At 39.0% G+C, this 14,145-nt stretch overlaps 1 protein-coding gene across 1 annotated transcript; it reads right to left on the reverse strand.

Annotated features, from left to right (window-relative positions):
• Nucleotides 1–1,729: 1,729 nt before the first annotated feature.
• Nucleotides 1,730–10,209, reverse strand: LOC146157467 (uncharacterized). The gene is made up of 6 exons (XM_083388219.1): nt 10,149–10,209; nt 9,724–9,750; nt 7,223–9,133; nt 5,451–5,474; nt 4,666–4,695; nt 1,730–4,215 (listed from the first exon to the last, which is right to left on the reverse strand). Exons 1-6 carry the CDS (start codon nt 10,207–10,209, stop codon nt 1,730–1,732), a joined length of 4,539 nt encoding a protein of 1,512 aa, XP_083244345.1.
• Between the last annotated feature and the right edge of the window lie 3,936 nt (nt 10,210–14,145).

Genomic DNA, 14,145 nt, shown 5'->3' on the forward strand with positions numbered 1-14,145 from the left:
ACATATGTATCCCCCCGCACCCCCCTAGCTACGCCTCTGCCACAGTTACTGTAATGACGTGTCCAATATTTCCTCATTGCGAATCCTAGTAAACGATATGATAAAATATATTCGATTCAAGCTGGTAGCCAACGGACCAATATTTACTAGTACTCATAGGCGCCGAACTTTCGAAATTCCAGGGCGTTATTTTCTAGACAGTGCGAAGTTTCTATTGAAATGGGCAAATCGCAACAATAATTTGAAAAAAAACTTGCATAAAACTTAAAAAACATAGTTTGGGGGATTCAATGGCCTTGTGTCTATTTATGGTAATTTAGGAAAATTTTAAACACTTATGGTTAACTAAGGCTGTTCTAAAGAAATTAATTTCCACATTTATTGATATCTTGGTCGCATTCTAGGGCGTTTTGACGCCTTACGAGAAATCTAGGGCGTCTAAAAACGCTCTGCACACCCACGTTCGGCGCCTATGCTAGTACTACATTACTTGTGCTGAGTTTATCTTAGTTTATTGACTGTTTTTCGTTCTATGCTTATAAATATTGCTTGAAGAACGCTCTTTTTAGAAATCCGACACAGTAATCGTCGTGTAGGCTACCCATGTCTTATACAACTCGGGTTTAAGGGTTGCCATTTTTTCATAACTGTTCCTTCACTCTTGCTAAGCACATTTTTAAAACACAAAATGCACTTTTAATGGGTTACAAAAAATTAATTGTGGCATCATAACCGAATTCTCTAATAAAATCGTTATTGTGAGGTATTGACTACAATTAACGGTTCATTGTTCTTTTTTCATAGTAGGCTACAACTTGGTGGAGTTAGAACTTTTTAGTTTGTGATTTCTGTCTTTATTGAGTCTAGAATTACAGTTTAGATTAGATTTCTCTATAGACTGCACAACTGGCTGATAAAACTCAACAGCAACGCTCGTATTAAATGACTGAAGAAGCATTGTGTTTGTATGTTTCTTCAAGTTCAGTGCATTGCGAGGACTGGCGTGTACAAGTTCTCTAGTAAACGTAAAAGTGCGTTTTGTTCCGAAAAGGGTTGACAAGTACTGGTCGACTCTACTACATATAGAATAGATGTTTTATTGTTTATTAGAAGGAATTAAGCATGCGTTAAGGTATCATTGTTACAAAACAACGCAATTGAATCAATTAATAACAACAGAATACAAGTTACAAGGTGTGCAAAATATTACATAGAGATACTTCATGATCAAACTGTGTTATTGCGCTGCTTGTGTACGTTTTATAAATTGGAACATGCAGTGATTATAAGCGTTTACTAAAACAAATGTTGTTAGTTGCATTTCGAGCACGTGCACATTTTTTACGATACAAATAGGTTCAAAACTAAAAATAGACAGTTTCAAAGGAAAGAGAAAAGGTCCGGATTAGGAGTGGGTGCTGGTAGAAACATGCTCGGTGCTGATTTGCTGCTCTGTGCCATTAGTGAATGCCTGTTGTAAAAACAAAGGATACAGTTATACACTTTAGCTTGGTTTTAAGCGTTTTTACTTGTAGTGACCGTTTGTTATTAGAGTAAAAAGTTTTACGAGTTTAAAATCTGTCGCCAGTATTGTGCTTATAAGCAGTTAGATAAAGGGCACGCGCGTTTCACAGAATGGTATTTTTTGTAGCAAAATTCTCTAAATTATCTCTAAAAGCGTTTAAATGTGTGAAAATTACTCTCTGTAAAACAGTGTTGCTGTTACTTTCTACTTGGAGCTTTTCGACCCTTTAGAACTCTTTGATTTCTTAGAGCTTTTTGATTTTTTAGAACTTTTCGATTTTTTAGAACTTTTTGATTTTTTAGAGCTCTTCGACTTTTTCGAGCTTTTAGACTTTTTAGAGCTCTTGGAGCTTTTGCTAGATTTAGATGACTCGGGGGGCGGCTTAGGACTTTCAGGCATTGGGGGTGGGGGTGGTGGAGGGGGTGGGGGGTGCTGCACTTGACCCTGCGATTGACTTTGTGACTGACTTTGTGAACCTGCACCGACTTGTGTTTGTGATTGCGATTGATGCTGTATGTGCACCTGTGTGTCGCCTTTATTAATGGTAACTTGGGTCTGGCCTTGATGCTGATTTTGATAGCCACGCTTGACTTTACCTTGCGATTGTCCTTGGGATTGACCTTGCGACCCGAATCCTCCAATCTGTCCTTGGGATTGACCTTGTTGCTGAGATTGACCTCCGTGTCCGTTGTTAACTTGGGATTGAGACTGGGACTGTCCTTGTGAACCGAAACCGTGACCGTTGTTAACTTGGGACTGACTCTGGTGTTGGGATTGACCTCCGTGTCCGTGGTTGATTTGGGATTGGGACTGGGACTGACCTTGTGAACCAAATCCATGTCCTTTGTTCACCTGTGATTGTGACTGACTTTGTCCTTGGTATGCCTTTTTGCTCCACTGTCCTTGGGATTGACTTTGGTGTTGAGACTGTCCTCCGTGACCGTGGTTTACTTGAGACTGACTTTGATGCTGGGACTGAGCTCCATGACCGTTGTTAATTTGGGATTGGGACTGGGACTGACCCTGTGAACCAAATCCATGTCCTTTGTTCACCTGGGATTGTGACTGACTTTGTCCTTGGTATGCCTTTTTGCTCCACTGTCCTTGGGATTGACTTTGGTGTTGGGACTGAGCTCCATGTCCGTGGTTCACTTGAGACTGACTTTGGTGCTGGGACTGACCCCCATGTCCGTGGTTAACTTGGGACTGGGACTGAGACTGACTTTGTGATCCAAATCCGTGACCGTGGTTCACTTGGGATTGACTCTGGTGTTGGGATTGAGATCCATGTCCCTTGTTAACTTGGGATTGAGACTGGGATTGACCTTGTGAACCAAATCCGTGACCGTGGTTTACCTGAGACTGACTTTGATGCTGGGACTGAGCTCCATGACCGTTATTAACTTGGGACTGGGACTGACCCTGTGAACCAAATCCATGTCCTTTGTTCACCTGGGATTGTGACTGACTTTGTCCTTGGTATGCCTTTTTGCTCCACTGTCCTTGGGATTGACTTTGGTGTTGGGACTGAGCTCCATGTCCGTGGTTTACTTGAGACTGACTTTGATGCTGGGACTGAGCTCCATGACCGTTGTTAATTTGGGATTGGGACTGGGACTGACCCTGTGAACCAAATCCATGTCCTTTGTTCGCCTGGGATTGTGACTGACTTTGTCCTTGGTATGCCTTTTTGCTCCACTGTCCTTGGGATTGACTTTGGTGTTGAGACTGTCCTCCGTGTCCGTGGTTTACTTGGGACTGGGACTGAGACTGACTTTGTGATCCAAATCCGTGACCGTGGTTCACTTGGGATTGACTCTGGTGTTGAGATTGAGCTCCATGTCCCTTGTTAACTTGGGATTGAGACTGGGATTGACCTTGTGAACCAAATCCGTGACCGTGGTTTACCTGAGACTGACTTTGGTGCTGGGACTGACCCCCATGTCCGTGGTTAACTTGGGACTGGGACTGAGACTGACTTTGTGATCCAAATCCGTGACCGTGGTTCACTTGGGATTGACTCTGGTGTTGGGATTGAGCTCCATGTCCCTTGTTAACTTGGGATTGAGACTGGGATTGACCTTGTGAACCAAAACCGTGACCGTGGTTTACCTGAGACTGACTTTGATGCTGGGACTGACCTCCATGACCGTTATTAACTTGGGATTGGGACTGGGACTGACCCTGTGAACCAAATCCATGTCCTTTGTTCACCTGGGATTGTGACTGACTTTGTCCTTGGTATGCCTTTTTGCTCCACTGTCCTTGGGATTGACTTTGGTGTTGAGACTGTCCTCCGTGTCCGTGGTTGACTTGAGACTGACTCTGGTGCTGAGATTGTCCGCCGTGACCGTGGTTGACTTGGGATTGCGACTGAGACTGACCTTGTGAACCAAATCCGTTTCCGTGATTGACTTGAGACTGACTTTGATGCTGGGATTGAGCTCCGTATCCGTGATTAACTTGGGATTGGGACTGCGATTGACCTTGTGAACCAAAACCGTGGCCGTGGTTTACTTGAGACTGACTTTGGTGTTGGGATTGACCTCCGTGTCCGTGGTTAATTTGGGATTGAGACTGAGACTGGCCTTGTCCTCCGTACCAGTGTCCTTTGTTGACTTGAGACTGAGACTGCTGCTGAAATTGCAATGACCGCAATCTCATTAACAGGTCATGCTGTTGCTCAACATCTGTAACGATAAATAGCATTAGTAAGTCAATAAAAAAGTCACACACCTTTAGCTACAAACTAAAAAAACTAAAACAAGTGTGCTGTGCCCAGTCTAACCGATTGTCATATGTTGTAAAACCTAAGTATTGTTGTAAGAAATGCAAATATAACAATTATTTTCGCCCGAAAGACTGAAAACGTGTTATATCCAAAGCTTTAGCAACTGACTATATTAATGATACGTGTGCGTTTATCGTTATTCTTCCGAAGAATACTTTTGTATAATGACTGGTTTAGTCAATTTATTTCAACTACAATAATGACTTGTTACTTTGCAGGTTGATTTAGCCATTAGGTTTAGATTTCATTATATTGCTCCTAATTCCTACATACGCTTGGGTTTATTTTCTGTGTTAGATAGGTGTATGCGTTAAATGTAGCTAGGTCTAGGCTACATGGATATGCTTACCGAATTTTGCTTCCGCCTTCTTGTCGGCTTCTACAAACAAAAACAAACAGGTTTAAATAACTTTCAACGTAGTCCGGATCATGAATATTGCGCTTAATTTGGAAGAATCGCCCGCAAGTTGGAAAATTTTCATTTCTTCTTATAATTGGTTCGCACACGAAGTTTTAATTTATCTTAAGTAGTGCTTTTAAGCTTTTGCTTTGCGGCCAAAAATGATTTAAGCGGATATTTCGCTAATCCAATTACCGAATTTTAACAAAACAGGGATTTAAAGTTAAAGGATTATATGAGTCTTCGTATATATAAAGTACGTTTTAAACTCAGACACAAATCAAAGGCAAAGTCAGAATTGCGCAAATCATAAAAATGTTTTGCATGTATGTTGTCTAAATAGGCAAAAATACAGTTTGTGGGACATTGCCAAGTGCCGCCAATTGATAAGGCCTAATGATTTCATGTTAAAACTTCCTTGGGTTGATAATGAATTGCAAAAAAGATCGAGTAGATCGACATCATCTTGATTAGGACATTTCGATATAAATTTGTATCATCTTCAGTTAATGTTACTGAGAAGGAAATCAAAGCATCACTTATGAAAGTTGGGACGCAATTGTTATCATTCTAAGTTTCTATAGTTGGAGAATTATATTTCTTTTATTTTGTTAAATTTTATTGTTTAAAATGATGCCGAAAATCGGCATTCATGCAATTTACAAATTTAGTTTCTGTTGAACTTTATATAGGTTTCTAACACAATGATAAGATATTCCTAAATAAAAACTTACCTGCAATAGGAGCTGCCGACACTGCTACAAGCAGAGATAACGCTAACAACAATTTTAACATTGCAATAGTGTTTAGGTCTAGAAAAATACGACAATCTCCAAAGTATTAGAACCGGTAGGTAATAAAATATTCCAATAGTAATTTATTGTTATTTTTATACAAAAATTTCTGTGTTTTTTAATAGTATTCGAAGTCTAATAATGATGCCTACTAAAAACATTGAAAATTAGAATAAAAATTATTTAAACTTCTATAAGTCAGGTGCTCCAATCGATAACATGTGCCAAATAACGCCTTTCGTGGACAAATGGCTCTAAAAATTTGGTTCTTTCTGAGAAACCAATTTTACCCACGAAATCTAGCATTTCGTTGGACTCAGGACAAAATTTTAGTCTCTCCATTTTACAGTGCTTCGAAATATCGTTACAACGCCGGCGATTGATACATTTAACGACTGCAACTCGACGTCGGGCGAAGGCCACTTATAGCGGCACGGAGCTTGTTTGTTCCAAGCAAATAGGTGTTTGGCCAAAGGAAAGCTGAGATTGGCCCTATTGCCTTGCGGAACGCAAAGTGCGCGGTACACGCCCATCTTCTATGGGAGAATACACAACGCACGGCGTCGCGGCTAAATGTTAACAAACAAGGCGTTCATCCGAAGAGAAAGGACCGCTGTTGCCTCGCGCGTTTCTAGAAAGTTCGGCTCTGGCCTTTCCTTCTAATCCCGCTCCCTGTCAACCGGCCGGTGGTAAATTAAGTCCGCCCGTAAAACACACACCGGCGCAACCTGTGGACTTCGCGACCACCTTTAGGACAGATTGGTTCAAGCTTCGGCCACCCGTTTGTTTCACACAAGCGTACGAATTTTGCATTATCATATGTAGGGGTGGTTTTATATATAGTCGCCAAGCTAGACACCAATTGTAATCTTAATTTTGTTACATAACCCTTTTGACAGCAGTCAATGAAAGATACACACACATCTGTGTTCAACAACTGTGATCTATCCCTTCTCAGGCTTCTTTTTGACCAACAATTACGGCTTACTTATCATTGATAGCCTACATGGAAAGTTTTGACAGCAGCTTGCAAAATCTTGGTTATGATTATGTTCGCCAACCTACCGACTTGACAAATAAGCACACTGGAATGTTTTACGTAAAAATCGCATTCGTTTTATTCGAATTCAATCACTGTGGCTTTATTTTTTACAATTTTTGTCGGTATGCCTAACTTGTTGCACGCGGCTGACACTTTGCCACAAATTAGTGTTGTTTGATCCACGGATGCCAAATGATATGCGTTGGTTATAAATGAAACAAAACTATCACAACGTTTTTGAGTAATTTCTCCACATAACAATATCGGGATTTTTCGTTTTCACTACTTGTATTTTCTCGCTAAAAGAAATATTGGTACCGTCAGTGTAGGGTCATTCTATTTGTAAAAATTAAAGTGCAACAAAAATACACAGTTATACAGTTGTTGTTGTCTTGGCATGTTGATTGTGGAGTGCATCTGAAACACAAAATGAATACCTGTTTAAAAACTTCAGTCTTTGTACAAATGGTTTATTATGGGCCTACCAATTACAAAATTCGTATAACACGGATGTAATCTTATTTTAAAATAAAATAGGTGTGTTTCAAAATTTTATAGTGTAACTTCAACGAGGTAGGTCCTACATTCAAACAGACTTTTATTTTACTTTCTTACCAATTCAGTACATTTCAGAAATGCCATCCGTGTTGAACTTGGCTCTGGTGTTGACCTTGAAATCCACCAGCGCCATGTTGGACCTGGCTCTGGTGTTGACCTTGAAATCCACCAGCGCCATGTTGGACCTGGCTCTGGTGTTGACCTTGAAATCCACCAGCGCCATGTTGGACTTGGCTCTGGTGTTGACCTTGAAATCCACCAGCGCCATGTTGGACCTGGCTCTGGTGTTGACCTTGAAATCCACCAGCGCCATGTTGGACCTGGTTCTGGTGTTGACCTTGAAATCCACCAGCGCCATGTTGGACCTGGCTCTGGTGTTGACCTTGAAATCCACCGGCGCCGTGTTGAACTTGGCTCTGGTGTTGACCTTGAAATCCTCCAAATCCATGATAACCTTGTTTCTGGGATTGGCCTTGAAATTGGCCATGTTTTCCTCCTTTATTAATTTGGACTTGGTTCTGAGATTGCATGCTCTTTCCCCATTTGTTCTTCTGCATCTGGTTTTGAGCTTGGACGCTCTTTCCACCTTTGTTCATCTGGACCTGGTTTTGAGATTGCATGCTCTTTCCCCATTTGTTCTTCTGCATCTGGCTTTGAGCTTGGACGCTCTTTCCACCTTTGTTCATCTGGACTTGATTCTGAGATTGCATGCTCTTTCCCCATTTGTTCTTCTGCACCTGGTTTTGAGCTTGGACGCTCTTTCCACCTTTGTTCATCTGGACTTGATTCTGAGATTGCATGCTCTTTCCCCATTTGTTCTTCTGCACCTGGTTTTGAGCTTGGACGCTCTTTCCACCTTTGTTCATCTGGACTTGATTCTGAGATTGCATGCTCTTTCCCCATTTGTTCTTCTGCACCTGGTTTTGAGCTTGGACGCTCTTTCCACCTTTGTTCATCTGGACTTGATTCTGAGATTGCATGCTCTTTCCCCATTTGTTCTTCTGCATCTGGCTTTGAGCTTGGACGCTCTTTCCACCTTTGTTCATCTGGACTTGATTCTGAGATTGCATGCTCTTTCCCCATTTGTTCTTCTGCATCTGGCTTTGAGCTTGGACGCTCTTTCCACCTTTGTTCATCTGGACTTGATTCTGAGATTGCATGCTCTTTCCCCATTTGTTCTTCTGCATCTGGCTTTGAGCTTGGACGCTCTTTCCACCTTTGTTCATTTGAGCCTGGTTTTGAGATTGCATGCTCTTTCCCCATTTGTTTTTCTGCATCTGGTTCTGGGCTTGGACGCTCTTTCCACCTTTGTTCATCTGAGCCTGATTTTGGGCTTGGAAGCTATTCCCACCTTTGTTGACTTGGCTTTGGGCCTGAGCCTGTGCTCCCCTTTTATGCCAGCCGTGCTGATGTTGTGCCTGCATCTGGAAACTGGCGCCTCCGTGGCCCATCTGTGCTTGCATTTGGTGCTGCGATCCACCGCCGAATCCATGTTGCATTTGACTTTGCGATTGTGACTGACTTCCGCCTCCGTAACCGTGTTGAATCTGGGACTGAGATTGAGATTGTCCCCCACCTCCTCCATGCCCATGTTGGATCTGAGACTGGGACTGCGATTGATGTCCTCCATGTCCAAACGAAAACTGCGACTGCCTTTGGTGTTGGTAATTGAAGAATCTCTTCATCAGTTGACCTTGGGCCTGAGACTGTGCTTGACCTTGACCGCCGTGACCATATTGGATCTGGTTTTGGGATTGACCTTGGGAGCCAAAGCCATTCAACTGACCCTGTTGCTGGTGTTGAACTTGGGAACCGTGGCCGTTAAACTGGCCCTGTTGCTGGTGTTGAACTTGGGAAACGTGGCCGTTAAACTGGCCCTGTTGCTGGTGTTGAACTTGGGAACCGTGGCCGTTAAACTGGCCCTGTTGCTGGTGTTGAACTTGGGAACCGAATCCGTTCGATTGAGCCTGGTGCTGAGATTGAACGTTGTAGACAGGCGCATAGGCCCATTTCTTCTCGACTTCTGAATAGAAAAAGTTAATTTAAATGCTACTAATAATAATAATAACATTAACGTACAGATCATTGTATGTATTTACAGAGCCGCTCGTGTTTGAAGGCAATTATAACGCGTAAGTCGGTGGTCACCGGGTATTAAAATTGTTGCGCCCCAAAAGAGCTCGACGGATCTGCTCCAACTTAAACACAATCTGATGCAACTTTAACTAAATTGGCTATTAGGAGCTTAGTAGGTATATGTACCATAAATAATAAACTATTATGTATCAGGGGTGGCCAGCACGCAGTTTGCGTACCGCATGCGGTTCTTCCTGTTTTATGTGGAGCTTTCTTTCTTGATTTATTTAAGGTTTTTAGGTTGTTCAGTGTCAATTTTGCTTAATTGACCAATTTTATTGCAGGTTCCACTTAGATCGCGTCAATTTGTGTAAAATCACGTCAATAGATTTAAAAGCCTATAAATTTAAACCAGCGTGGTACTTGGCATTTTTTAACAAATCCTCCAGTGCTACCAAGAATTGAATTGTTCCTTATATAAACAAATATATATATATATATTGCATAGTAATAGCTCCAAGAGTAATTGAAACGCACCTTCGACGTTCTCAGTGCTTCTTTTTTCTGCAAAAAGAATATTAATATATAAATAATAATTTCTGTAAAAACTATTTTTTTATTTTTTTGTTTATAACGTTTAAATAAAAAAGTCCAATAAATAAATCTGGCCAAACTCGAAAATACGTTTTCATTTTTGCGTTTACTTTAATTTAACTAAACACTAGTTTAGATTGAAAACATAAACCATAAAAACAAAAAGTAAGTATTTTTTATAATATAAAAATTTCAATTAAGGCATATAAACGTTAACAAAGTCCAACAGACTTATCTGAATAAACTCAAAATTACGTTTACATATATGTGTTTACTTTAATTCGATTAAATGCTAGTATATATCAAACCATAAACCGTCAAAACAAAAAGTAAGTATTTTTTATATTATAATAATGTAGGCTACTTACCGAGCGGAGTCGCGAAAACCAACGCTACACAGGCGGCTAGAAACAGCAACCGCAAACTCATATTTCCGTTAATAGCTTTAACGATCAGGCAAATAAATTCTATCAGTTAAACCTGCAAAAAACATTGTTATGACATAGAATTCAGGATTTCTTAGAAATATATGTTTATTTGTTCAATATGGCTTATTTTCATTTGAATACAGTTGTTTTGTTGTTTTTTACCTAAATTAACCTACTCATACAGTACATGGTTCGTTTTTCAAATTAGTTTACTACTATTTGTATTTAAGTTATAGCTTTTTTGTCGAAGGTTGAATATCTATAATAGGGCCTAATCAAAAACAGCTCCACTGGTAATTGTAGCCTAATTGTTGTTCAACGTTTCGGAAACCTATTCAAATCGCCTTCATACAGGGTGAATGATATCAAACGCATTTTTTGTTATTAATATTATGCCTGGCGCAACAGTTTATGTGTTGAGTATCTCTATAGTAACACAACAGCCGCATAGTTATGCCCGATAAAAATAACTCCTAATATGCACACTAAAAATACGAGAAAGGAATAAACAAAAGTACCAATAAACATTAATTTTGCAGCCTTTCAATGTAACGCGTCAAAAAGGTGGAAATTTACCACTGGTTTTGACAACACTGTAAAAATTTTCCAGGGGCGCAATTGTTGTTGAATTATAATTTCTTTTAAAAACAAATATTTTTGTACATGTAATAGTATTTGCCTTTTTTAAGCAACAATCTAATCTGTTGCTCTGGGCGTTTTAAACATTTAAAAAATGGACAAATAACGTAGCGAAAAAAATAAATCCGCCATATTTGTATAAATTATTTTTTATCTATTTAAAATATTATTAAAAATAAAAAGATAAATATACCTTAGACCTAAATTCAATTTTTGGTAAATTTGATTATGACTAGGGCTGGCCGCGCAAATGCACAAGACTCTTAACTTGTACAGCAGTTTCTATACTTTATGGAAAATAAAGTTGAGACGCGATCGCTTGGCTAAAATCGTTGCTGCCAAAATGTCGCAACGAGGACATTACAGCTGTTAAAAATTCTCCGTTGAAAACAGAAGTTTATGACTTGGCATATCGACAACCTATTTGATCTGTCGCTGCAGTAAATGACTTTTCGATTCAAGGGAACTAGTCGTTATATGTCCGGACCAGCCTTTGTTGTAGGGCGATCACTGTTTTACTTTGCAAACACCCCACAGGGGCGAACAATAGAATATTTCCGCCCCGGAACTTTTTGAAGGGAATTGCGTCAAAGAAGCAAACATGCGGGCCGTAATTCTAAGAAAAGATAAAAAAAAAATAAAGTTATAAAAAAGGTTTGGAACGATCCTGCCAGTCTTAAAATGATTTAAGTCAATGACTTAACTTAAGTTCACTAAAGCTACTGTTTTTAAATGACTTAAATTAACTTGAGTCTTTCGGGCAAAATGACTTGACTTTGTTTAAGACTTTCAAACATATGACTTGGGTTAAAATGATGTGTTTTCATTATTCATTTTTTATTATAATATTGAGTTATGTATTAAAATTTTACACACAAAACAATTTGCTCCTATATGTTGCGTTTTAGGTTATTTTTTAATTGAGTTGCTGCTATAATCGGACTAGTTCATTAATTTTTATAGTTCACCGTTTAATTTTTATAACAAAGCCTTGCCTTGGAAATGACTTGCTCTAAAAAATGGCTAAGGCATTTCGTTTATCTTTAGTAGTTGATTTAATGTAGGTGTTTTTAAAACAAGAAATCGGTTGAATGTGAGTTAAACTATATTTTTTGTCATTTTGCATGGTATAAAGTACAATGGACAACAAAACCTAATTTTTGTTTTTTATTTTTATATTTTGGTGAAAAATGCGGAAATGGGAATGAGAAGCGTTCGCCGGTGTATTTCGAAACACCAATGACAAAAGACACTAAATTATCTTTTTAAGAGTAAATTAGCTTTTGTCAAAACATGAGAAATTCTTTAGTGCAAACATAAAAATTATTTACGAAAAACTTAAAATAAACTTAGAACAGAATGAAAAGGGTCAGCATTAAGTGTTTGACAGACAGTCAAGGCGTCAAATACTTTTTGGTTGTCACGTCTACAGATTCATTGCATTTTCCGGCCTTTCAAAATACAGTGACCTCCCAATACGATATGTGAGTCAAAGGAGGGAAATACGGATTACAGGGAAACAAACAATTTTTCGATGTCCATCTTTCTGTCACAGGTGTGTTTGTGCCTCAGTAGGCCAAAGATTCTGGTTATTTAAAATGCCAAAGCGGTAAAGATTAATAAAGTAATAATTCCATAAACGCCGGAGACAATGCCGAACTGTCAGACGTCGTAAAACACAAAAAAGGAACGAAACCCGAGTTAGGTTGCTTCCTTATGTCCGATTGCTTTCTAGGCGGCCGTTTCTGGCTGAACTTTCGTCGAACATCTTACGTCAATATTTGTTAATAAGGTGTCGCAAGGTTTAATCTTTGCCCTGGAAGCGTGCTAACTGCCCACGCAATGAACGACAAATATCGATCCTCCTTAGGAAAACTTTACCGCGACGCTAATAGTTAGTGTTACAAAGTTCAAACAAGGTAAATGGCTTGATAAACGTGAGAAGGACCAGTCGAATTTCTCCATAAATCTTCGATCAATTTTGTACATTTCGTTTGTATAAACTCTAACACAAAGCATATTGCGTTGCGTTGTGTTATGCAGTTGCACATTGTTGAAATCAGGTCATTTTGAATTTACCTAAGTCCCAATCAATTTATTTTATAATATTGCTCAAGTCGAGTGAAAAATCATTAATATAAAAGCAAAACGGTAAACTATTTAAATTGGTAAAATTAATCGATTATTATGAGCCCTCAGATAAACAATAACAAAAACCCGACATAATGCAAGCTAATTTTTTTAGGTGCAACAATTGAGATTAATAACCCAATTTGATAAAAAGACTTAATTAAAAAAAAGTCGAGTCAAGTCAAGTCATTTGCTAACTAAAAAAACACAATTTTTTTATTCGCAAAATATAATCGCTATTTTGGCCGTCCTATTTGGAACTAAGACTATTAATATTTATATACGTGTCTTTAAATATTTACAATCTAATTCGTATAACAGGCAACGTTTTGCGATACAGAGCCCTATGCCAATTCAGACAAAGTATGGTAAAACGGTATAAAATGGCCGCTAACAATTTAATTAGATGTTTATTATGTTAACTAAGGTTTAACTTCAATAGTAGTTTTTTTATTTCCGCATATTTTAGTTGCTCTTTGCAAAAAATTCATATTGCTTTCCATTTTGCCAAAAACAGATTTTCTTATAAAGCCATTTTTTTAGAAAGGCGTAATTTGCTGGCACAGGTTTTGTACTCACACGTTTCTGTGTATTTCGTAAACTTTGTGTTCTGTAGGCGTTAATTGAAAGCAACCGGGCAAATCGTTTATTATTTTAAGTTGCATCACGGAAAGTTTGCATACACAATTCCCATTTTTTTAAAGTAGTAGCTAGATAAATATAGAAATCATATAAAAATTAAAAACTGTGTTCTATGTTCATAAGAGAATTGTTAAGTCGTTTTCGCTCTCACGTGTGTATCGCAGACTGGATAAAAAAAATTTTCGACAATTTAATGGAAAATAATTATGCAGTGCTGTTTGAGCGTGGGAAGCTTTAAGTCACGATGCGACAACAATTTAGACACTATACAGAATCGCGTCGGTAAAAGACAAGAAAGAAGTGAAATTTACTTTGGCGTTCCGTTCGGCCATTCCACCTGTGCCGCTTTGGCAGGCAAGTTATTTGCCAGATCAGGAGATTATGGCAAGCTTTTATTATGGCGGCTCTGTTTGCCGGAGGGAGCATGACGCGTAAAATGTGTATAACCAAACAATGAACAACTGGAGACGCCCGAAAAGACGACAAGGGCGCTGGAAAAAAGCTGAGCCAACTGGTCTACAGCTGC

Source organism: Ascidiella aspersa, chromosome 4, assembly GCF_963924565.1.
Source record: "Ascidiella aspersa chromosome 4, kaAscAspe10.2, whole genome shotgun sequence".
Classification (NCBI taxonomy): domain Eukaryota; kingdom Metazoa; phylum Chordata; class Ascidiacea; order Phlebobranchia; family Ascidiidae; genus Ascidiella; species Ascidiella aspersa.

What these genes read in the sequence shown, in the direction of transcription:
- LOC146157467 (XM_083388219.1), bottom strand. Translation starts at nt 10,209, where the DNA reads ATGAGTTTGCGGTTGCTGTTTCTAGCCGCCTGTGTAGCGTTGGTTTTC. An exon ending in GGTTTTCGCGACTCCGCTCG is followed by an intron (nt 9,751 to 10,148) that starts GTAAGTAGCCTA and finishes TTCTTTTTGCAG; the next exon opens with AAAAAAGAAGCACTGAGAAC. An exon ending in GTCGGCAGCTCCTATTGCAG is followed by an intron (nt 4,696 to 5,450) that starts GTAAGTTTTTAT and finishes TTTTGTTTGTAG; the next exon opens with AAGCCGACAAGAAGGCGGAA.